At 34.7% G+C, this 25,975-nt stretch overlaps 1 protein-coding gene across 1 annotated transcript in view; it reads left to right on the top strand.

The window, feature by feature from the left end:
- Window positions 1–3,800: 3,800 nt before the first annotated feature.
- Window positions 3,801–25,975, top strand: part of LOC108544367 (ephrin type-A receptor 7-like) — a 190,030-nt gene continuing 167,855 nt past the window's right edge. Inside the window, 3 exon segments of the mRNA XM_017895460.1 lie at window positions 3,801–4,139; window positions 8,616–8,680; window positions 12,251–12,920. Of these exon segments, the coding sequence (XP_017750949.1) occupies window positions 4,043–4,139; window positions 8,616–8,680; window positions 12,251–12,920 (832 nt within the window). The 5' untranslated portion in view covers window positions 3,801–4,042.

Here is a 25,975-nt window from a genome sequence, read left to right as displayed (position 1 = left end):
TCATAATTTAGATATATTATATTTTATTTGTTAAACTGTCTCAAATTAACTTGGAAATTGTACTTAAAGAATTATAATTGTAATCTTCTGAACTTTAGTCATTTATCTGACCTCATAAAAGTGTGTGAAATTTTACAAAAGCACAAAATACATTCTTGACCTATGATTTAATTTCTGACCTCTGACTTTCTATACTTTCAGCTAAATCTGAGCTTAGAAAAATTAGTAATTAATACATTTTAATGAGCTTAGCTTATGCACATTTTTACATTAAACCACAAATAAACATTTTATATACACTACATAAATAATGCTAACGTAAATATGTAAATGATTTTCCTACACAGTGTATATTTTGACTGTTTATATTTTGAAATCACAGGACCCAATTTTCTATAATATCTATTAACTGAGACATAATGCTTCTTTTCTGTTTATAATCAATTTCTTCTGCACAGTACCTTTTCTAATTCAGTTTAAATTACCCTTTTTCTGTGATGAACTTGCATTTTCACATTTGCCAGCTGTGAATGCATTTTGATGGTAAGTACAAAAGTAGTGGGTACAGAAACAGCCCTTTGATTTCATTGTTGTTGTTGTTAACTATTTAGTTTGACAGTCTTGGATTTGTAACATACTGAAATCTCCAACTGTTCCTTTGCCCTCAAATGGCCTGAATACTAGACAAACACAGTATATCCTTTTCTTTTATTTGAAAATTCATAGAACTTATTCCCTGAAGTCATTATAATTTACTCCTATTTCTCTCTTAAAATCAGATAATATTTCCCAGAGGTAAACAGTGAGGCAAGTATTAGTATTGCAACAAGTTAAAACAAAATAGCAGATGTATCCTCATTTGGAATGTGTGTCTTGAATTTGTACATTTTCCTACATGTCCAGTGATGTGATTATTGGTAATTATACAAATAAAATAATACAAAGTGCATTAAAATTGGGTATATGTCCTTTGTATCTGAAGAGAGGCATTTTTCATCTTTCCACTATACATTTATTGTAGATGTTTCAACAGAGGGGATATAAAATTGAAATATTAAGGTCTTAGTCAGTCTCTGTTTCCATTTACTTAAAATTCACTAAATACATGTGGATGACACTATCAACTTAATTGTACAATGAATGCATAAAAATTTAAAACTAGTTTTCAGAATTATTGCTTTGGCTCACAAGTGTTGGTCTCATACACTATTTGGTATTGCTCAGGAAGACAAGTTTCTTTTGAAATCACTTTAAATCCAAACACATCACATTATTAAAAATAATTGTTCTAGAAATAATATGCTTAAATCATAGAAATGAAGCTAAAATAAACTGTAATGGTGTGAGGAAGTTCACCATTAAATGTTATTTTAAAATGAGAAAGTTTTATACTGATTATTTTATGTCAGTGACTTCATGTACAAATAGGTCTATATGCTTTATCATTAGTCAAATACATTCGTGTAAATTTATATATTAAACATATACTGTATGCTGAACACTGTCTTCTTGACTGTCATTTATTTTTATTTAAATGCTCCGAATTCTTTGTCAATACATCTAAATACTACAAAAGAAAGAAGAGAAGGCTGAAAAACCTAAAAATGAGTATCATGGTGCAGCTATGCAGGGAGAACTGTCAGCAGCTTGGCACATGTGCATTTAATGTGCAGCTTCTTGTCTCTAAAAATAAGAGTAAAGCTACACATGCCCCTGTGTCTGACAGAGAGAAGGGACACAAAAGAGGACTCACTATACCACCTACACTCATCAGAGGAGTAAAGGATGTTACTTCTTTGGTTTCCTGGTTTTAATGGAAAAGTATTTGTATTCACATCACTGAGTATTAGTCATTCAATAGATGAAAGGAATACTTTAAACTTTAAAGGCTACCTTGGCATCATTTTAAAAAGTGGGGATGAGACCCTGGGGAAAGTGCTGAAATTCTGGAGAATTCATTTTAACTATTAGAAGTGGTTTAATATTTGTGAGATTGTAGTTCTGTGAGTTCTAAAGACTAAGTGCGGGAATTGATGTTTTTAACTCTCATGTTTTAGTTTACAAGTTTCATCCTTAAATCATCTATTACCGTAAATAAAGCTTCACCTCCTCTATACCAACTGTGTTCTCCCCACATTTTTTGTCTCTTTCTAAGGATAATCTATTTACATTTTCTATGCATCCTTTAAGGGGCACTTAACATGCTTTTTGATACACTTTCTAAAATATTAAATAGGCATAATGGCTAGGAATACGTAACATTTAAGAAATATTTCAGAAACTACAGAATCAAAGAGGGTTAAGGAACAAATTTCATCTCTCTCTTCCATGTTATTTTATTAGTCAAATAAAAACTACAGTTGACAATTTAACATAAAATACTAATAAATATCTGGGGGCTGTCATCTTTGAGAAGTCTCTACCATAAACACCAGAAACAACTCAATTTACTTTATATTTCCACATAGAAAGTTTGGAAAAAGTTTGGAGTCTTATGTGAGATCAAACCTTGTATCTATCAGAAATAAAAGGAAATCATAAATGAGAAATATTTTAAAAGGAAGAAATATAGGACAAAAAAAGAAATCCAACTTAAACATGTGATCAAGTCACTCTGTGTGACCTTTGAAATTGAAGATTTGGCAATTAAAATTTTAAAGTTCTTCCTCTTATTACCTACCTCTTGAACACAGTGTCCAAAACTTCCTAATGGAAAACAGATTTCTCTACGCAGCCTTCCTTGCTGTTCGGATTGAATGAATTCAACTGGAGATATTGGTTATGACTTTTTTTATTCTTAGTTTCTCTTGGAAAGATAAGCATTTAATAATTGCCGAAAATGGTAAATACTTGCGAAGAGAAAGGTCTTGTTTTATGAATTTAATACGTAGTGGCATTCTTTAAAATTATGTGTAATTTATGCAGCGAAATGGAATACTATCAAAGAGGAGAGAATGCAAGGAAAACCTTAGAAAATGATAAACGCGTTAAAAAACGATACGCAACCGTCAGAAGGTTCTCTCCTAATGTCCCACTTCGCTCAACAAACTATGGTGAAAAGATAGGGCGGAGGTGAACGGTCGCTTAAAACAAAAGACTTCCATTCCCACTCCCTTTTCCTCTGTTTCTTTTGCCAGAGCTTGTTGCAAACTCTTGGAAACACTGTTTAAACATAATACATTTGGTTACTTTTATTCTTGCAGGGATTGTGGTGGGTGGTACCCAAAGCTGACTGCTCTTGGAGTAACAGAAAAAGAGAAGTAGAAACTTTTCAAAAAGGCAAAAAACAAGGTTACCATGCCCGCGGAGGTTCTAACAACAAAAAAGTAAGAGACACTTTACTTAAAGGTACAGCTCATTTCACTGTCCGGGCTCCGTGCTTGGTAGCTGAGAGAAGGCTTGCCTCGCCTCTGGTTTCTAAAAGATCGCGCGGAGTACAGCTCTAGAAAAGACTGTAAGTTGGGAGCGTTATTCTCGGATTTATTCTGCTTTGCGAAAGCTGCGGTTGCTAAAAGCAGAGCGTCCACAGCAGCACACTACTCTGCTGCCATCCTCGTTCTCCTCCTAACATCTAGCGGGAGCTCAGAACCTGGAGGGAATCCTGGACCAGCAACCTGACTCCGCTCGGCACCGATTGGCTCCTGCCTCGGACCCCGCCCCCGAGGCCGGGGCGGTCATTTCACCAGGACCCGCCCCTTGGCCCTGGGAATCGCCTCCTGGCAGGCCGGCTGTGCCTGCCACTCAGCCCGAGTGGCGGAGGCTCTCGGCTCGGAGCCCCGCCCCCTCCCCCCTAATTGATATTATTGGAGTGTGGAGCAAGCGGCCGGTCTGCAGTCGGAGACTTGCAGGCAGCAAACACGGTGCGAGGGAACAGGAGTGGGGGGGAAATAAAAAAAGCTAAACGTGGAGCAGCCGATCGGGGACCGAGAAGGGGAATCGATGCAAGGAGCACAATAAAACAAAAGCTACTTTGGAACAAACAGCATTTAAAAATCTACGACTCAAGATAACTGAAACCTAAAATAAAACCTGCTCATGCACCATGGTTTTTCAAACTCGGTACCCTTCATGGATTATTTTATGCTACATCTGGCTGCTCCGCTTTGCACACACGGGGGAGGCGCAGGCTGCGAAGGAAGGTAAGGTGATGGGAAAGCAAAGTTTGTTCTGACTTATTTATTTAGCTGTCTACCTGCACAAGCGAGCTCGTCCGCGGCGCCGCCGGCCGCGCCTCCGGCGCCGGGCGACCCTCCCCCGCCGGCTCCCCGCCCCCTCACCGCTGGGGCCGCTCCTGGCGGACCAGCGAGCGAGAGCCAGGGCTGCTCCGAGCCGCCTGCAGCCCTGTGCCCGGGGCCGTCCATCCGACGGGTGCGGGAATTCTGGCGCGGGCAGTCTGGAGGGCGTGAGCAGCAACGGGGGTGGGGTGGGGTTGGAGGAACGGCCGGCGAGCTTATTTCTTAGTACCTCAGGCGGGTCACATCTCTCTCTAGCTCTGTCTTCATTCTCTCCTTATTCGCCTTCTGTGGGAGCTGCGGCCAGAGTTAGGTTGGAGACAGGGAAGTGCAGCCCCTACCGTCTCCGCCAGCCCGCCGGCGAGTGGCGGGAGCCCGGGGCCTTCCCAGAGGGACCGAGACTTCGGTGAGCTCGGAAAGCTCGGGTTACTAATGAAGTGCTCCCTGCGTCGGAGGCGGCGGCGCGGTCCTGCGGTTGGCGCTCGGCCGCCAGCGCGGAACAATAACGCCGCGGAGGTGAAGCGCGGCGTGCGGCGCGCGATCCGCGGGCCTGGGATGTCTCCATTCAGCGCGCGCTGCGCGTCAGGCCCAGCGGTCGTGGGGGCAGCTGCAGTCCAGCGGGCTTGGTCGGGCGGTGGAGGCAGGGGGCGGGCTGGAGCTGTGCAATTTGTAAGGAGATGCCGCTTGGGCGACTCCAAGTCCCCAATTATTTGCCCCGTAGTCCAGCAATTGAGAAATCCGAATGGCCAAACCTTGCCAAAGACCTGAACTCTGAGGGTTGGTTCTGGTAGGAGAAGGCAGGTTTTATTTGGCAAGCTATTATAGATAAGCCTGTATATGTTATGTTTTCCTTCTCCTTTGAACCTTTGACGGAAGGTAAAATACCTTTCGGTGCCTGTAGTTGGAGCTGGGGAAAAATAAACCCTAGCAATGAAGTCTCTTGCTTTTGATCAGTGTCACAATCCCACCCCGAACTCCCCCTCATCCCCTCGTCCCTGGTCTTTCAAACTGTGTATGTAAGTTTCATTTTTCGATCTCTTAAAAGCAGAAGAGAAATAATTACTTATTCCTGATATGTAGAGGGAGAGGAATCTGTTTTCAAATTTAGGTCATGGTGGTTATCGGGTGGGGGGTTGGGGGGCTTACATGTAGGTCCTTGATTCATCTATTTCTGAAAACTTAGTGCGGCTTTTCTTTATTCTCATCGTGCAACCCTCTTAGTTCACTCAAGCCCGCCTCCAGCCCGGCGCCACATTCTAGTCCTTCATTCATCCTGACCTTCTGACCCCACTTTCCACATCTGCAACCTGTATAGATGCTGAACCCATTCAGAGAACCCCGTGCCTCCAAGCTGGCGATTACGTGTTTGCAGATGGACAGACATCTGCTAGAAAGGCACACTCATCCCCTCCAAAACCACGTTTCTACTCCCCTGACGTTAGCGATCAGAAACCTTCAGACCTGGCATCCTGTGATTCCTCTGGAATAGCGGACCAGAGGAAAAGTTTTCACCGCCGCGGCGAAGCCCCGCGCGCGAACACACGCAGACTCGGGCTGGAGTTTGGACTATAAATAACTGCATCACTAGGGGGAGAGGTTCCTGCAGCCAGAATGTCTAGTTCGCTTTGCTCTTCTGGGTGCAAGCTACGTGAAGAGGATTCTGATTCTAGGAGCCTGAATTCTTTAGATGCAGAAGTGAGATATATAAAAGGCGCGGGGGCGGTGGGAGGGAGGGTGGTGATTGGTGGCTGGTGGGCGGCGAGTTCGCCCGGCTTCTAGGCGGCGACGCTTCTAGGGCGCAGCGGCGACCGAGAGCTGGCGTTCTAGGAGCCCACAAGCCCCGAGGCGGCCCGCAGTACCCAAGGGCTAGCGCTGGGAACCGCTTGGAGCAGGTGCCGGGCCTCCTGGGGCATTTGGGGGTGACTAGAGGAAGATAAGAAACCCCCTTCCCTCACTTTCCTTGTGCACGTTCTCTCGGGTAGGTCAGTTATCATCGCTACAGGCAGCGCGTGTCAGACTGACGCTTGGAGGCAAAGTGCAGCTGCTACTTTTTCTCTCCGTAAAAGCCGCCGCCGCCGCCTCTTCCTGAGAGGAGATGCTTCCCGAAAGCCACTCTCCTCTTCCCGACTCCTTCTCGAACGAGGGCGCCACCGGCTCCCTGGAGTGCCCAGGTCTGGCAGAGGCGTAATGGATGCTTGGCGCGGCTGGCGCGCCAGTCTGGCAGTCCCCGCCCCGCCCCTCCGACGGCCCCGCCCCAGCCCCGGGACGCCAGCCTTTGCCCACGCGGTCCTTGCCTAGGTCAGCCACGGCGCGCCCCCAATCTAGCCCCTCTCCCATCACCTTTCGGCCCTCACAGCGGGGCGCGGAGTCCCGGAGTCCCAGGCCTGGTCCCCAGCGTCCGGGTGAGCCGAGGGACTGACTGCACCTTCGCGGGCGCAAAGGGAGGTTGGCACTCTGCTCCGAGCGGGAAGGGAAACGCGGTCTCTTGAGGGTTTAACCAGAGAGCCCACCGAGAAGAGAGACGCACTGATCACTTGAGAGCAGCTTCTGATTAAACCTTCTCGGGCCGGTTTCTGTTTTGTTTTAATTTGTTAGTTTGTTTCTCTCTTAACTTGTTGGCCATCACTGTTCTCTGCTTAGATCCTTAGCTTCCACCCCCAGGCTGAGCTGAGGGGTTGCAGAATGGCAATAAACGGTAATCTCGCAATGTTTATTTCACACTCGGAAATGACCCAAGAAGGTCACTTGGTTTTAAAATCCTGTTGTCTATATTCAGCACAAGAGAAAATAAAATAAAATAAAGAAAGCATCTCAAAAGAGTAGAGTACCTGGCCACCCACATTGTTTCCTTGTGCTTCATCTGTATTGTTGAGGATAAAATAAACTTTAAAATTACTTTTTATATAAATTCGCTAGTCCAACGATTTATCGATGTTACAAGTTGAAATACAAATTGGCATTTTAAAAGTGTCGTGTGTGTGTTTCTCATTTGAAAGGGAGTCAAATGTTTCTGATCAAGTTTTTTTTTCTTTTTTTCCTGTCAAAGTCTCCCTGAGTCTTAAGTGTACAACACTAAACAAAGAAACAAACAAACAAAAAATCCTAGTGTCTCTATATCTATTTTCATTTACAGTTAGTAATCTTGACTAGTGTGAAGGAATTAAACGCATAATCAACTGTTCCTTTAAACACATAATCAATTGTTCCTTTGTTTTCTTATCATAACAGATTTTTCTTGTCTTTCAAATGCATATTTTTATCCCTAGTGATTGGGTTGTATAATTATTAGACGTTCATATAAGCATGTATTTTAAGTCAAAATTTTAACATTTTGCTGAGACTGATGTTAAGCCTATTGACATACTTAAAATACATTGAGTATTATTTCTGGACAAATTGATGCATTTGTCAAAATGGTGTAGAGTCAGATAAATATTTTTAAAGTGTAAAAACTCATGTAACTCTGAAACCAGTTTGACCAAAAGAGTGAGTGCTTTAGAAGAGAGTAATTGTCCAAAAAATAAAGAAAATGTATCAAATAGAAATATTATGTGTATTAATATATGACATTCTAATGCATTCTCATATTGATAGTATCAGGAGCATTTATAACACTTTATATACATATTAAATTAATTGCATTATGCTTTTTGATAGCATAAAAGTGAAATACAACTGTTTAGAAGTCGTCAGAGTTTATACCATTTTAAGAATTAGCTATCACTTTGAAAATTTAGAAATTAAAAAAAAATGCCGAAAAAACTGATGTTTGACTAACCTGAATAAAAATCTTGCAAATAATAGGCAATTTAGTTTTCTGATAACATTGCTTAACATAGTTTTAACATTTCTGTATTCATTTTAGCTTAAGAAAAGACACTGTATGTGAAAATATTTTTTTAAAAGTTAAACTCCAATTATCAAAAGACAATAGAAAATACTGCTGGCAGAATGTTACAAATTAATGACTGGATCAAGAGTAATGTAGGAATTATACCTTATTATGTTCATGTGTTCATTATATTTGACAAAGTTCTAACAGCTCAATGGTTTACAAAACTAATATATAGTTACTGTAGAATTAATATACCACATAAAATTTCTACCCTCACTTTTATTCTAATATTGCGTTTTAAGATTTATTTTAATATTGTAATTAAAGAATAGCAAATATAATATTGGTGTCTTAGTATCTTTTTTCCTTTAAGGAAGGGGAATATTCATGTATCAGGAGGATGTTCATATCATTCATTTACATAAATAACTACATATCTTAAGTCATAAAATGATAGTCATATAAAAGATTCACCTTAAAATGTTTACATGTGTACTTTGTGCTTAAGTGTTTCATGTAACAACTGGAAATACAACTTTCTTTTTCAGTATTACTGCTGGATTCTAAAGCACAACAAACAGAGTTGGAGTGGATTTCCTCTCCACCCAATGGGGTAAGTTTTTTTCATCATAAAATATCACTATTTATTTTTAAAACTAAGAAAAAAAGTTTCCCTTCCCTCCAGGGTAATTATTCACATATTTCATGTATAAACTGTTCAATTCCAAATATCTTGTCCAGTATTATGTTGTATTTATAATGAGACATTGAGTACTCTGATTAGAGAAGGTATACTTAGAACTTGGGGAAATGGAAAAAACAAAACCTCATAACCATAGTCTTTTGAGTTCTTATTGTGTGGAATAATACCTCAGGGTCCAGGCTATAAATGCTAACTAATTACAGCGAACATTCCTTCCACAAACTCACTTAAACCTCTTTAGTTGCTTTATATTTCTAGTATAATCACCATGTCAGTGGTATATAATTCTTTAAAACAGTAAGTAATCAATCTGTTTTCCTCTTTTTAAAACAGTTCTGGCATCATTCAAAATGTACTTTGAAATATAACTAAAAACATACTATGTTCAACATTTTGGTGTACAATTTTCTGTAACATACTATATAGATTCTCCAAATTTATATTATGTACTATCCGCTGTTATTTAGCAGAAATTATGGCAAAACCTGCACATATTACAATAAAAATCTGCAACAGATATGAGTGACAATTGTCCAATAATAATCTACCGAAATATTAGTAAATCTTTAAAATACTAACAATTATTTTCATCTGTAAATACAGCTCAGTATCCGTGTCTTCAGGTGTTATTTTTAATTGTGAGAGAGGACACATTCTTTATTCCTTATCGAGGAAGAGGGCTCTGAGAAAGGAGAAGATACCCTATTGCTATTTAAGTTTATCTTTGGCACCTTAAAAAAAATCTGAAGTCAAAAGCGTGTGGAGTGTAAGTTATGATATAAAAACTGTAGCATATTTTGGAAAGAGAATAATGAAAGTTTGAAAGAGATTGTTGAGATCATGAAATCAACATGTCAGGAACTGAAAGTTTAAGAATGTAAAATATGAACAAAACAAATCTGTTTAAAATACAGTTTTCATTAAATTTAATTTTTAAGAGATTTCTTTCTTGCATATTCTGGTTATCTGTATTGGTTATGATAAATTATCAACAAATGACAACCATTTTACAGATTAAATGTAAAAATTCCATGAATTGGAGGTATGAATATAATACCTTTCTTGAGAGAAGTGGTTTCTGTGAGTAAAATAATATACGTTACAGACAGCCATTCATGATAAAAAATGAAACACCTTTCTTGCCAATGAAAGATGTAGCCCATTTTCTACCATCCATCAATTAAAACAAATAGAGATAGAGGATGGTTTTATCTCTGAGGAGAAGTAAACTGATATATGATTGTAGTATTTCATCCATGTAATATACAAAATGACAAATTGTGACTGTCAATGTTATCTTGGACTCAAATGGGCATTTTATCAGTCCAAAGTATCTTGAGTTAACAGTTAACCCTACATATCTGTAGGCATCAACATGTAATATTAGAAAACAATTGATCGACGATATTTTCTATATTTGTGCAATAGATTAGTTCACATGTGACTAAATACCTAACTGTAAAGAAAATGTTCCTGAGACATAAGTTTTGAGAAAACATTTCTATAAACATACTATAAAAATGCAGTGTCTGAATGAAGACATTTTTCCCAATGGCATCATTTGTGGAAATGTTCATAATGTCTTAGAAAGTGAGATAATAAAACAATAGTTGTGTTAAGTGAATTTATGTAGTCTCAATGTTTGTAATCTACATCATAGTTTTCCTGAAGCATTCTCCTCTGGAATAAAATTTTAAGTAAAATAAAATTAATTGGGTTTCACGGGTAATAAAATTGATTTTTCTTACACAGAATAAAAGAATAAATTTGTTCTTGAAGTTAGATAAAGGAATTCTTGGGATATATTCTTTTAAAATATCTTTGGTTTCTTCAAACTGGGGAGTTGTTCAAAAGGAACACATTTATCTTTGGAGCTTTTGATTTTTTGGTATATATCATTACTAGTTTTACTTCTTTTTGTAATTTCAGTCTAATGAAGAGACGGAAAATCTACCCATCCAAATGGATGCATTTGGTTATATTTGGCTGATTGCCATTCAGACTGTAGGCAGCTAACTGAAACAAAGGGAAGATATGCACACTGTTAACTAGTCACAAATGCCAGCTGAACTGAGTAAAAACTGAACATTAAAATGGGTTCTTTACTACATTTGAGTACCTTTCATGATATTAGGCTGTGTATAACAAAATCATACCAAATATGTAATATCACCAAAGAAATTTCTGAATTGTATTATATTGCTAATTTATCAATCTTGTTAATTTTCTAAGGACTAGTTTTAGAAGTATACATTAATGTTGTACAGAACATTTAAATAAATCAATACTCAAATCAGGTCTTTTAAATAAAACTATTTACCACATGATTTTTATTTTCTCATCTTCTTTTCTTGAAACAATAGTTTAAATATTGTATGCTATGCAACTTTGGACTTGAACACAAATGTTTTGCATTTGGCATTTTTAATTGGGAAAATTAATATTAACAGATGACAATTTCATTATTAAGACATCATAAATACAAAGTGGGAAATTTTTTAATAATTGTAAGATAAAAACATATACCAGTATTCATTTAGGCTTTTAAGGCTCCTAGGTGAAATGCTTTTATTGATTAATGAGCAGCAGAGAATATTATATATGGTTTAATAGTTTGAAATTATTGCAAATTCTGACAAATGCACTTTTTTTCCTTTTATGAGAAAATATTTAATATAGATTTGTTTGTAGTGTACATTATATCAACATATAAATGGACATTTTAAACATCTGATATTTTCCTGTCAGAAAGTGACTAAATATGATCCAGCATGCAGATTTGCCATGTATATTTGATTGTCTATTGAAAGCAATTTATTTATAAAAATGAATCATACTCTTATAACTACTTATTTATAGTTATGTGGCTTTGTGTACAATATTATATATAACACTGGAATAAATAAATAGCTCTGTAAAATGTTACTTGCTTACATCTCATTTTGAAAAGATTGTAAAATATTCCAAATTATAAATATCGACATGTTGTTGAATACTTTTACATTTCAGAGTACTGTTGGCATTTTCTTCTTCATGTTTTTAAGTACTCTGTAATCGTAAGTAAGATATGGACACTTAAAATGTCAACTGAGTTATCAAAAATCCTGCTAGGCATCCATATGTATATACTTTCACTGGTAATTTAAATAATTGTGAGCTTTAGTCTATAAAAAATATAATCTCAATGAAGAATGTAAACATAAGCAAAGATGTAAAAATAAAAACACTAATATACTCCCAAAAAGATATTAAACAAAATGAAATATTTATTATATGTATACACAAAGCAAGCAGCGTAAGTATGTTCCACCACCAGGATGAAGCAGAACCTGGAATCCTGCATTCTCTGGATTATAGTTTTGCCAGGATAGGAATCAACCTAACTTTTTCGAAGATCCTTGTTTGTGAAGTACTTGCACTTTCAAAAGCAGAATGTTATTTTTTGCTGAATGCCTGATGAACTTTTTTCAACTTTTGCAGTGGGAAGAAATTAGTGGTTTGGATGAGAACTATACCCCGATACGAACATACCAGGTGTGCCAAGTCATGGAGCCCAACCAAAACAACTGGCTGCGGACTAACTGGATTTCTAAAGGCAATGCACAAAGGATTTTTGTAGAATTGAAATTCACCCTGAGGGATTGTAACAGTCTTCCTGGAGTACTGGGAACTTGCAAGGAAACATTTAATTTGTACTATTATGAAACAGACTATGACACTGGCAGGAATATAAGAGAAAATCTCTATGTAAAAATAGACACCATTGCTGCAGATGAAAGTTTTACCCAAGGTGACCTTGGTGAAAGAAAGATGAAGCTTAACACTGAGGTGAGAGAGATTGGACCTTTGTCCAAAAAGGGATTCTATCTTGCCTTTCAGGATGTAGGGGCTTGCATAGCTTTGGTTTCTGTCAAAGTATACTACAAGAAGTGCTGGTCCATTATTGAGAACTTAGCTATCTTTCCAGATACAGTGACTGGTTCAGAATTTTCCTCTTTAGTCGAGGTTCGAGGGACATGTGTCAGCAGTGCAGAGGAAGAGGCGGAAAACTCCCCCAGGATGCACTGCAGTGCAGAAGGAGAATGGTTAGTGCCCATTGGAAAATGTATCTGCAAAGCGGGCTACCAGCAAAAAGGGGACACTTGTGAACGTAAGTAATATGTCCTATTAAAACTCTACTTTGTCTTTTTACATTTCAATATCATACATTTTAAACATTAATAGTTACTTGAATAAGTGAATCTGCTCTGTACCAGAAGCGCGTTTCTACTGTTCTTAAACAAAGTCACCGTTGAACTTAGTGATTGCCCTATGGTAGCATCTGCACTAAGTGTATATAATCAATATGGGTGATAAAGATATTTGTTACTAAAATTTAATGTGTCCTGTGCTTAATATGGAAGTCAATAGTTGCACGTTGGGCTATGGAGTTTAGAGAGGAGTCTGGGTAGTTGAATTTGTAGCCTGGCAAGACTGAGGTGACATTTAGCAGGATTTAATGAGATGCCATTCCTCCTATTTTTAAACCCATATTGTCTGGGCCCTTGAGTAGCGGTAAATAGGAGGTTAAGAAGGCTGTGAATAAGAGCTCTAGTGACAGGCGGGGCGTAAACGAATACATTTATAAACTTTTAGATTTATCTTATATAAATACTATAACTTTGATACAAAATTTTCAAATTTCACTTACTAAATCTCTGTGGTTACTTCTGCAAAAGGTGTGATTTTATTTTGGACTAAATACAAAATGACCACATTTTTGTGGCAGTGGGCCAAAGTAAAGTTTTAGTTATTATAGTACATCAATTGCATGTTTTGAAACAATCACGTATGAATTAGTAAACCTTTTTCTTTGTTTTATAAAATCATTTTTTTTCTCTTTCCTAGCATTATGTGGCTAAATATTTAAAATATGTCATGTGGGCCTTCAAGATTGATAGATATTGTTTCTAGGTTTCATGAAAATAAATTATAAAGTTACATTACTAGTATATCTTTTTAACTTATGATATATAAAACATAATACATTAAAAATAACACTTATATCTATATATATATATTTTACGCCAAAGCCAGAAGCGCAGGGTTTATACTTACAATTCTTAGTTGAGCTAAAGGAGACCACTGATAATAATAGCTATTATAACTAACTTTTATTGATAACTTAGTATGTGCAGACATTCTTCCATTTCCTTTACATACACAAGCTTATTTAAAAAGGTGGATATCATTATCATTTCTATTTTATACAATAAAAAAATAGAGGCTATCAAGATATCCAGTTACATTAGTAATATTTGTCTAAGCTTACCTTCAAACTTGGGACATTCTGACTTTAGAGCCTAGGCAACAATATTGCCCTAGTTTCAATCACAAAGCAAGGAGAATCCTAGGAAATAGGATTTATGGCTCATAGTGTTTAGGTGCCTCATATACATATGTAAATTGGATTACTTCCCCATAAAATTCTCATTCTAGTAGAATATTTTAAAATTAAATAATTTTTTAAAATTTAGACCTGTACTATACAGTACTGTACCCAGCAGCCACATGTGACTCTTAAGGTTTTGAAAAGTGACTATTCCAAATTGAGATGTGCTGTAAGTATAAGTTACACACTGGATTTCAAAGCCGTACTGCAAAAAAAAAAAAAAAAAGTAACATATGTCTTTAACCATTTTTAAGTGTTGATTACATGTTGAAATAATCATATTTTAGATAAACAGGGCTAGAGGATAATATTAAAATTAATTTCAGCTGTTTTACTCTTTTTTAGTGTGGCTAGAAATATTAAAATTACATTTGTGGCTAACTTTATATTTGTACTGGATATACTTTTCAAACAGAGTAACTGAGCAAATATCTTTTTCTGTCCTATTCAAAGAGTTAAATACTTCATGTGGCTGGCTGCTAAGCATGTAAAGTGCCTATGGCTCTGCACTCAATTATCATCTTCACCAGAGGTGACATTGTGAAGTGAACTCTGAGCAAAACAAATGGAGATGATACAGGTTCAGGTCCCATAGGCCATTATAGCAGTCTCCTTTTATGTCCCTGAAGGAGTCAAGCGTGTCTCCCATTGTCCTCTTTCCCTTTCCCTCACTGGCAGTATTTCTAATTGAGTAGAAAATCCTGCAGTTTCCATATATGTGGAAATCAGAAACTGATGAAGATTTATCCCTGCTTGTAGGCAAAATGCTATTCCACTGGGTAAGTATAGAAATATTCTCAGTGATGAACTGATCAATTCAATGAAAGGCAGTGTTCCTATTGACAAGAGGTTAACAGTTACTTGAAAGTGATGGTGGATTCAGCAGTAACTGTTACAAAAAATTTTAGGAACATTATCGCACTTTAGCTGTGAAAGCAGTTTCAATATTATGCAGATCTTGATTGATAGGAAGGAACTTAAACTTTCACACAATTAAAATGTGAAAAATAACAAAGCAGAAATACGTATAAAGGTACACAGTTAAATTTATATGAGAAAAGATAGGAAATAACATTAAAGGCCCTGTGTTTTAAAGGTTTTAAAGAAGATTACAGGTTTTTGTGGCTGTTGTTTCACTTTTTGCAATTTAACTCATTTATTTGTTAAGAAAATGTGGTTTCCACATTTATTCGTAAGAAAATGTGAACAGGAGCTCCTCGAGTTTTATGCTTCTAATTATAGAATTTAGTAACAAAAGCAGTCTTAAACCACAGTAAGTAGATATATTTATCATGAGAAATAAACCTCAATTTATTTCAAATGAAAAAAATCATCTCATTAAACATGGTACTATAAAATTACTTACATTTGTCAAATTTAATTGGAAGAATTGAAACATTTTACTACCAAAATTATTGTTACCTGTAAACTATACCAAGGTATTTAAAAATAAAATAAAATTACTCCACTATCATCTTCATTAATTTTGCCTCTGAATACTTGAAATTAGGTGTTAATATTGTAGTAATAGTTCATTAAAAAATAAAAAAAACATGGTTAAAGGAGGCAAGATGCCGCCTTATGGTTTAACCGAAAGAATATGTGTGCATTGTTATAAGTCAAGTAAATTGCTCATGACATAACTTTCTTAATTTTTATCCTTGGTAATGTTGACAAAGGAATTAAATACCTTCTTCTTAACCATGGAACTATGTTCATTTGCAAAAACACTTCCCTCCTTGGCATAATTCCAATGCATTGCTGCAAGAGTACTTGCCTCTGGAATCACTCCAGGCTTGCCTTTATAGTATTCTTCCTGTTTCCTTTCAATAATCCTGTTAAGAGTTTGAAAACAAATTCCAGTCCCATATTGAGGAAAACTAATGTGTTTGGGAGAGGATGCTAGTGAGTCCCTAGCCAAATGAGAGTGGTTAGCCACTTAAAGGCAAGTTTATCTGGGCACATTTTGAAGTAGCAGCCTATTGTGATGTTTGCTGGAAGACAATATGAAATGTGAATTACTATAAAAAACTGATTGTTGGTTCGAACAGTTGATGTAAAAGCTTCGCTTCATGCCTGAAAAAATAGCACAATTTTGAAAATCAAATGCTTCTCAAGTCTACTAATATGTGGAGAACTTCTGTCCAATTCTTAAACATAGTATTTTTATGAAGACATCTCTTTATATTGATTTAAGAATTTATAATTTCATTTAGTATACTTTTATTGTCATTTTTTAAATTTACAAGTTACATAACAACTTTGCAAACTAGTCAATATATTTTCTTAGATTAAAAGTTACAGTTATTTTAAAAATTGAGAGATCCTGTTATATTCTACACATGTAAATATTTTGGGAAGACTAATACAATAAATCTATGGAGATATATTTCAATTTTTGTAACTTTTGTACAATTTTATTCCATTTAGAAAGTAGAATAGTACTTGTCAAAGTGTGGATCTGGATATTATCACTTGGATTTGCATAGGGAGTTTGCAGTTTATATTGAACAGTCACATTCAGTTTCTCATTTAAACCTCACCACATAACTAAGATGTGGAAAGTATTATTATTTTTCTCTCTCTTTCAACATATGAAGAAACTGAAGCTCAGAGATATTAGTAAGTAACAAAATTGGGTAAGAATGCAAAAATCCTGTTTACCAATTCAAGTCTTTTTTCCCCACTCCACTACGTCCCTAAAATTTATTCTGGACTTTATCTAGTAGATTTTAGTTACTATAAAACTAATAAAACTTTATTCTATGTAGGGTGACCATATGCCCGATATGCCTAGGATAATTGTTTTTTTTAATTAACACTGCTTCTTTTTGCTTTGAAAAGTGTTTTTTCTGATTTGGATGATAATCTTACTTGCAAAAAATTCTTCTCATTTGGAAGTAAAAAATTCAAAGACATAAGATTTACATGCACATATATCGGAATATAGAAATGTGATTTACTTACATTACTTATATTGCTTAATTTAAATTTTTTGAAAGCAAATAAGTAAAATTTTTCTTTCTCATGATTTCATGTAAAGGGGAATTCAAGTAATCATACATTTATAATTTTATAAGAAATTTTACTGATAGCAGTTTTTTTAATAGTTTCTATTAATGTTAAGAGGTCTATTATTATTTTAATAATATATAATTGATGAACATATGTATAATTTAATAAATGAAACAATACATTCAATTTTATAGCATTAGCAATATTTAAACTCTGTTTCTTGATCAACATTTTTGAAAACTACTTTATTTTTACAGACAAGTAGCATGTAATTTGTACCATGAAATTTTCGTAATAAATGAGTCTTTATATAGTATTCATAATCGTGTGTGTGTGTATATATATATATACACACAGAAATGTAGGAAACACCAGTGGGTTAATAGCTCAGATGCTAGAGTCAGTTTCAAAATGCTGCTTTCACAACTTACTAGGAGCATAAAGTAGGACAATCTCTCTAAACCTTAATTTCTTTAAGTATAAAATGGGGCTAAGAAAAATAGTACCTCCCTCATAGGGTTCTTGTGAGAATTGAATGAAGTAATGTATGTACAAACCCTAAAAACAGTATGTGGGACATAGCAAATAATCAATGAATGCTTATTATTAATAATACAACAAGGAATTTGCTAAGTAAAGAAACCTCATGGTGATGAACAAATGAACATATATCTCACAGGCCACAAATAGTTAAATATCCTTTAATCAAGTAATTTCACACTTGTTAATTTATCTAAGAAGGCATTTCATTAAAAACAAAAAATCTTTTACGTAATCCTTTTTTTCTACTAGCAGTGTATGTAATTTTAATTATTGAAAATAACCCAAATGTCCAAAGTTAAGTCATATCACCTTGATTGAACTTAGTCTATAAAATATCAATGATGCTATAAAGGAATTTTGAATTTGTATTAATAATTTTGAATGAAAAAACAAAAATTCGTATAAAATGATGTTTAGAATTATGCAAAATATACATAGGAAAAAGAATAGATGATAGGCTAACAATGAATGTATCCATGTAGTGGGATTGTGGGTGATGTTTTGTTCTGTCTATAATTCAAAACATCTTGAACATTAACTTTTATTTTTATACACTATAATTTTAAGTTCTAAGTAACCAGATAGCTTATATAAAGACAACTTGAATTATATCTTCAAAATGTGGGTTTTTACATTAAGTTGGTTTCTGTATAACAGGGCTCAGGTACTACAGGAGTAAGTGGCAAGTATGGTTTAAATTATATAAAAGGTAGAAGATATTAATAGAAGGCATTCAATAAATACAGCTCATAGATTTTGTTCGTTTTTAATTGTTAATAGATACCAAGTCCTATTTTAAGTACTTGCATGTGTTAAGTAATTTAACCTTAAAGGGAGGTGTTACTAATGTAGTCTAATAGAATGAGACTATTATTACCCAGTTTAAAAGATAAAAAATACTCTTACTGTAAAAAGTCTCTCTCTCTCTCTCTCTCTCTCTAAACATGTATATATATGATTATATGTATACATATATATGGTTATATATCTTATATAAGTTTTTATGTATATAAACTCATGAATAAAAACAATGTAAGGAAACTGAAGCATAGTGATGGTGGGTTAAGTACTTATAATCACAGAGTGGTAAATTGCTGTTTAATCAAGCTAGTCCAGCTTCAGAATCCTTATTCCTAACCAATACCCTGGATCATGTCTTTATAGAGGAACATTTTATCTATTGCAAAGTCTTTTGTGAACATAAACTTTTTTCAGAACATCTTGAAAGGTGATACAAATCTGAACCTTTTCTTTCATTTATCATAATTACAAAATACATGTCTCTACCTTTCCTAACATCCTAAGTATTTCACTTGCTTTGTCATTCTCTTTTTGATTCCAGTTCTTTCTTTAGATGGTCATCAGATTGTATTTTGTAAAACACAACATGGTATCATTATTCAGAAAGCTTCAGGCTTTTAATTACCTAGAAAAATTATCTGTTATTTACACTGACATTTTAATTTCCTCATCTTCACCTTATCTTCTTTTCTAACTTTCAGTCACATTTTTATCACAGTTGAAGCCTCTGCTCCCTCTGCCTGCTACTGTTCTTTCACTCTACCTTAAGCATGCCCATAGATTTTCTACAATGTCTCATTATTTAACATTTGGCCTCAACTAGAAAGAAAAAAATTAACAATTATGTCTCTCACAAGTTTCTATTATATCTTAATTATATACATTCTTGAAGAGGCTTCCCTAGCTTCTTTTTCAATTCTGATGTTGGTTACTGGCAGTACCTTTCTCCTTGTTCTTAATCTATCTTGTTTTTTCCTATGTAGGTGCCATTTCTTTTCTTATGGTCTCCCTGTTGTAGAAATTCTGCCTTTCCTTACAATATCAAATTAAATACCACGTATACCCTGTTAGGTGATCTCTCCTTTATCTTTTTTTTTTTTTTTTTTTTTTAAGAGTTGAGTGTTGCCGTGTTGCCCGGGTTGGAGTACAGTGGCTATTCACAGGCACAATCATAGTAGATCATAGCACACTACAGCCTGGCACTCCTGGGCTCAAGTGACCCTCTCTGCCTCCACCTCCCAAGTAGTTGGGACTACAAGCACCTGCCATTATGCCTGACTTCTTCTTTTGAGTGCTTATACTTTGCCCTTTCCCTAGGGAAATCATTGCATGCTATTTTATTTTATTCATTGTGTTTTCCTCTTAAAGATTCTATTTTTTTAAACAGCTAAACCTTGTGATTTTTTTAACCTACACACCATGATACCTAGCAGTGTCTTACACCACCTTAGCCTTCCAGTAAATATTTATAAGGTTTCTTAAAGATTTACTCATAAACTACCCAATGCCAAAGCAAATATGTTTTTTCTCTGAATTCATTTAATTCAATGAATTTAAATTCATTTCAAAGCGATTAATTTAATTTCTTGTATATGGCTAGTCTATATGAGTAGTCTTAAACTTTATGAGGATGGGAATACTTAACTACATTTCATTTTCCTCATAGCAAATAACAGGATAAAATGCTAATAATTAGCAAACATAAACAGGACTCTCTTCTGGATTTGAGGAATTTATTTGTGTGAAGATAATATTACAGTTGTTTATTGTCACATTCTCATTCTCTCTTACTGTCCTTATGTTTCTTTTCAATTTCTCCCTTTCCCTCCTCTGAGGAAACAAAAGGCGTTTCACCCTTGTTGTCATTATTTATGTCTTAAAAAACAGAGATCTAAGAGCCTGATAACATTTTCTATATTAAGAAGGTCTTGAAGTGTGTTTATATTTATATTATATGGGAAAGCAACTTTGGTTATAAAATTATATTGTTTTGCTTCCAAATTATATGTTGTAAATATTAGTTTGGATTGCAAAGCAAAAAATAACAGAAAGAAACAAAACATGATAATTATCCCTAAGCTAATATTACCATATTGTCTCTATAAGTGGGAAATTACATAAATTCCATATTATGTCAAAATGTTATTTTTCCTCTTTAGGTTATACCTACACGTATTACCTTTACAATTTTTTTACACCCTTCATTAAATGATTCATATTCAGAAACTAAAATGCTTGTTTTAAGATATTTTTGGATAGGTAACATACACAGATCTGGAACAAATGTCATCTATGTGACACAGTTCCACAGTATATTTTCCCAGGTACAACTATTGTTAGTAGTTTCTTGTGTACTTTGCAAAGTAAAGTAATTTTAAAGAAAGTTTTAAAGAAAGTAATTGCTCTTACTTTCTTTAAAAACATGGGGAAATACCATTTTGATGCTTAAAATTAGAATCTTGTCACAATTTCCAATTAGAACATTGTAGGTTTTAGTTGAAATTATACTTGTTTTTACCCATATTTAATCATCTTTGTTCTCACAATGCATTTAACATGGTACTTATTCAGTAAATAAAGAAGGATAGAAAGAACTGATGAAAGGGGGAAGAGTATAAGGAAATATGGAAGGAAATAGGAAATTAATGTGTCTGATTTAGTTTTCTGTGGTTTGTTAGTTTAGTGTGACTTCAGAGTGTTTCTAATTAACCTAGCATTGGGATGTATATGGTCAGTCTTTTAAAAATTTCTAGTGGAAGTTTAAATTGGCATCAGTTTCTGGCAGACAGTGTTATAATACAAATCAATTATGCCTTAAAATTTTGCATTTGATTTGATTTTTCTGTGTAATTTGTAGCTATTTTCTCTAAGATAATCACTAATCTATGAAATATTCATGATGTTATTTTCCGACATTAGTTATTTTGTAGAAATAATATTTTCATGGGAGAATTTTGACACAGCTATATATTCGATATTTTTCTCTATGTCCATAGAAATATGATACATGAATACCAGAGGAAAGATTTCAGAAAATCTTTTTATTTCAATTTTCCTCACATTTAAATAACTTTAAATTACCTCATCGCCTGCAAAATATCTCACATATTTAGTTTTATGGATGCTTGTCTTCATTAGGATATTCATGTAAGTTTAGCATGTGAAAAGTAGAAGGTCACATGCACATACAAGTTTTTATTTTTTAATCTGGTAGTAAAATCACTCAATTTAGAATTTGGTTCAAATTAATGAGTTATAAATGTTATTTTTTGTTTTCTACCCATGTTATACACTTTGTCTAAAGTTATAGAATCTGAAGGTATGTGTTGCAATATTAATCTCGAATGGTAGCATTTCCCAGGAAACCAAAGTGATACATCAGCTGAAACAAATGTGCATTATTTTTCTTACATTCTGTGATTTTGTTAAGAGTTATGGAAGGGTTATTATTTAATTTACTTTGTTTAGTGTCGATGAATGACATAAGTACAAAGAAACCCAGGGAAAATGCACTCTGGGGTGTAATAGTTTGGACGTTTTTTAATGGTTATATTTTTTATGGATTTCGATTTTTTTTCATGTTCTTTTGTCATTTAAGTTATTTACTGCTGATGATTATGTTATCTCTTCCTCCTAATGTATTAAAAAATCAGGGGGCTTTGAAAGGACACATACTGTGTTTAATATTTTGTTTCACATGTCACCCCATTAATACCTAGTTTAGCCCCTGGACTGTGGTGGTGGTAGCCTCAGACTTACTCTGAACCCATTAACACTGAATTACAACTTTGTATAGAAAACCTAGATCTGGAGAAGAGATCACTGTGATGCTTTTATGAATAAAGCATAATATCAATCTGATACAATATTAACTACATATCATACATTTATCATTTTTAAGTTGAATGATTCAACAATCTATTACATTAGTATAACCTAGTCTACTTTTTAAGAAATCATTCTTGGTAGGTGCAGCAGCTGATGCCTGTAATCCCAGCAGTTTGGGAGGCTGAGGTAGGAGGATTGCTTGAGGTCAGAAGTTTGAGAACAGCCTGAGCAACATGGTGAGACCCCAGTTCTGCAAAAATTGGAATAGTCAGTCAGGCATAGTGGTGTGTGTCTGTAGTCTTAGTTACTCAGGAGGCTGAGGTGGGAGGATCACTCAAACCCAGGAGGTTGAGGTCAAAGTGAGCAGTGAGTGATGATGGTACCACTGCACCCCCGCCAGGGTGACGGTTAGACCTTGTTTCTAAACCAAACAAGCAAAAAAGAAGGGAGGGAATCATTCTTTCTAAAAGACAGTTGGACTAGGAAAGGGATTAGGGTGGGACAGGGATTAGGATAGGTGTGGAGGGATAGAATACATCTAAAAAACAGTTATATATGTGGAGTTGCTTGATAAAAGCTTATTCTGAGAAAAATAAACGAAAGATTAGTACATTCACTGTACAATTCTATATTTCCAGTGATTTATATGTTCCCTGTTTATTTTAATAGTAGTTCACTATCGTTATTTGCTAAACTAGTTCTGATATAGAAAATAATATCAAATGGCATTAGCTTAATGACATTAAACTAATATATAGGTTAAATAAGCCTAATGGATTTTTAAAATGTTTCATAATATATTCTACATTTATCCCAGTAAAATAAGTGACTAATATTATATAATGTCCCTATTTTAGTTGACATTTTCCTATAAAGTACTTTTATCCTTGAAGAGAGATGTGTGGTAGGATATGCCCCTCACCCACTCAAATATGATACACTCTTTATAACACAAATGTTCTTTGGGCATTCTTATACTCCTTTAGGGCATAATCTCTTTCAAGACAATTAATATTATAAATTCTTCAAGTTTGAGTGTGCCTTAAAGATCATCAAGAATAAATTAGAGGGTTTTTTTAGTCTTTTTATTTTTAAATAAATGGGACAACTAAAGTCCTCATTTGTACTTCTAACAGTTCATTAATGACAGATTCAAAAGTAAGTCACATCTTACTCTTTTCAGTTTCCTTTCTCCTTTGACAGTACACACGTATAATACATATACACACACATAACCACAGATATCCAAAAGCACGCATATATAAATATGCACACACACACACACACACACACACACACACACCCGACAAGAGGGAAAAACATAAGTCAACATAGTGGAGCAAGAAAACAAAATATCTTTTTGAATCATGTTTAGATTTCCAAATTTCTATGCATTAATTCCTTAATTTGGGGTACTGGATAGTTAAGATTTTTTTCTCTATGGAAATCTCAGTTCACAATTAAAAAGAGGCTGAAAGTTCCTGTAAATATTATTGAATTATTTCACATTTTAAAAATAATAAAATAAAGCTACTTCAGTAACATCTTTAAATATTGCTTCACAAAACAACAAAGGTATAAACAGACTTTATTTTCAAGTAGATATTCAGGTTTTCTTTATCATATGAAATACCTGAAGGCTATTTATGTCTGGGAAGAGAAGAGAAAGTAATCTTCACTTTTTATATACCTCTAAATTTCTATGGTATTTTAGAACAAAAGAACACAAATTTTAGCAATTAGTGATCAGGAAATGTGTTTTAAAATGAGAACAGTGGGCACCTCTTGCATGATCAGAAACTGAAGATTTGCACAGGAGCAGAAGTTTTGCTACTTTACCATGTGATTTCTGACCAGATCTCCTCTGAGAAACTTTTAAACTTTAGCCTCTCTGCCCTTGCAAGGGTAAAGGGGCAATCATCCTTCTGCAAAATCTATTTCTCAAAGCTGACTTTTAAAATTAACACGTTAAGCTTAGACATTCAGGCTGTGAGTTAGAACTGGGAAAACATGTAGCTCCAGAGTCATGTTGAGACAGTGCTTTAGTTTGCAAAATAAACCTGATGGGAAATTTTAAAGTTCGCTATTTAGCACATGTTCTTTACTGTGTCTAATGTTTATTCTACACAAACGTTACATACAGGAGAACTGTGTTTTTCAGAGCCGAACATAACAATTGGATCATTTCCCTTCTTTGTAAATTTTTCTAATGAGACAATTACTACTACAAATTCAAACAGCTCACTTGTTGATTTTCAAGATTATTTACTAGGCCATCACTGTGTATGTATTCATCCTCTAATATGCCTCATCCTTCATTATAATAAAGTGTATGTTCTTTTCAATCTCTGTTCCATCTGATTTCTTTTTTTTCCTTCTGCATCTTCTATTATAGTGTTTTAGACACTGGCATTAGATTTTCATTTATCTTTGAGAAAATTCTACACTATTCCTTTAATGGAAAGATAAATAGTAATTTCAAAATAAAAATTACAAATCATACTGTATGGCAAATTTTCATAATTGAATTCTGGCCTCTTTTATAGAGCTAAGAAAATAAATCACACTTTGATAAATGCTGAAGGTCGTAGTCCCTTTTGTAACATTTGGACGGTGACTTGATTCCAGAATTGCCACTGTCAGTCAATACCATAAAGGAACTCGATCAAGATGTTTATAAGAGTACCTAATCAGTTAAAGTTCTTAATCTTTATTTTTTTCTAAAAGCTGAAGTAGTTCTGTTATGGTGTGCTTCAATTTGAGAAAGAGAAATGGAGACCAATAACAAATAAGAATATAAAAATAATATAAAGAAATAGTTTTTGCTGCCAGGAAGACAGATTAAGGGTGAAGAGATAAGAGGGAACAAGGTTAGAATGCTGACACAACTTGTTCTGATCTTTAGTTTTTAAGGATTTTCTGTTATTTTATACCCTGTTGCAGAGACAACAAACTACATGTTAGATCTGTAAAAGAGCATACATATTCAGGAACCTGTGAATACAACTCATTTAAGCTTATATGTTACAAGCTGGGACAAGGTTGTCCAGAAAAACAAAAGACTGATACATACCAGAGTTCACATTAAGCACACTTTTGCAGCCACTTTCTTTTCTTCCTTTTATAAAAACAACTTCCTAATGTATAATATGAAAGAAAATAACAAAACCAAGTCTGCTTTTGAATATAGGGTAATTTACACAGAAAACAATATACATACATTATATTCATATAAACCTAAAGGGCAAGGTTATTATTCATTAATGTCAGTAGATAACTGTCACTTGCCAGTCAGACTGGAATCCGATGGAATGTTGACATCAATTGATGGACCTATGAGAATATTCATAGGTAGACTGCTTAGGTCAGTTGAATACATAACACTATACTGGACCCAACTTTGTGGGGGATAAATCTTGCCATTTTTCTTTATTCTTAGAAAACATTGCATATTCTTCAGAATTCAAATAATTCTTAAGATTAATTTAGAGTTTTCGAAGCATATTTATCAAATAAGAGTAATGACTGATTTGATTTAAAGAAAAACTGGGTTCCTGGTGCTTCTGGCTCCCATATCGGAGGAAGAA

Source organism: Rhinopithecus bieti, unplaced genomic scaffold, assembly GCF_001698545.2.
Source record: "Rhinopithecus bieti isolate Rb0 unplaced genomic scaffold, ASM169854v2 scaffold_25209, whole genome shotgun sequence".
In the NCBI taxonomy this organism is placed as follows: domain Eukaryota; kingdom Metazoa; phylum Chordata; class Mammalia; order Primates; family Cercopithecidae; genus Rhinopithecus; species Rhinopithecus bieti.
The sequence above is the reverse complement of the archived record's forward strand: the minus strand, read 5'-3'. Positions and strand labels throughout refer to the sequence as shown.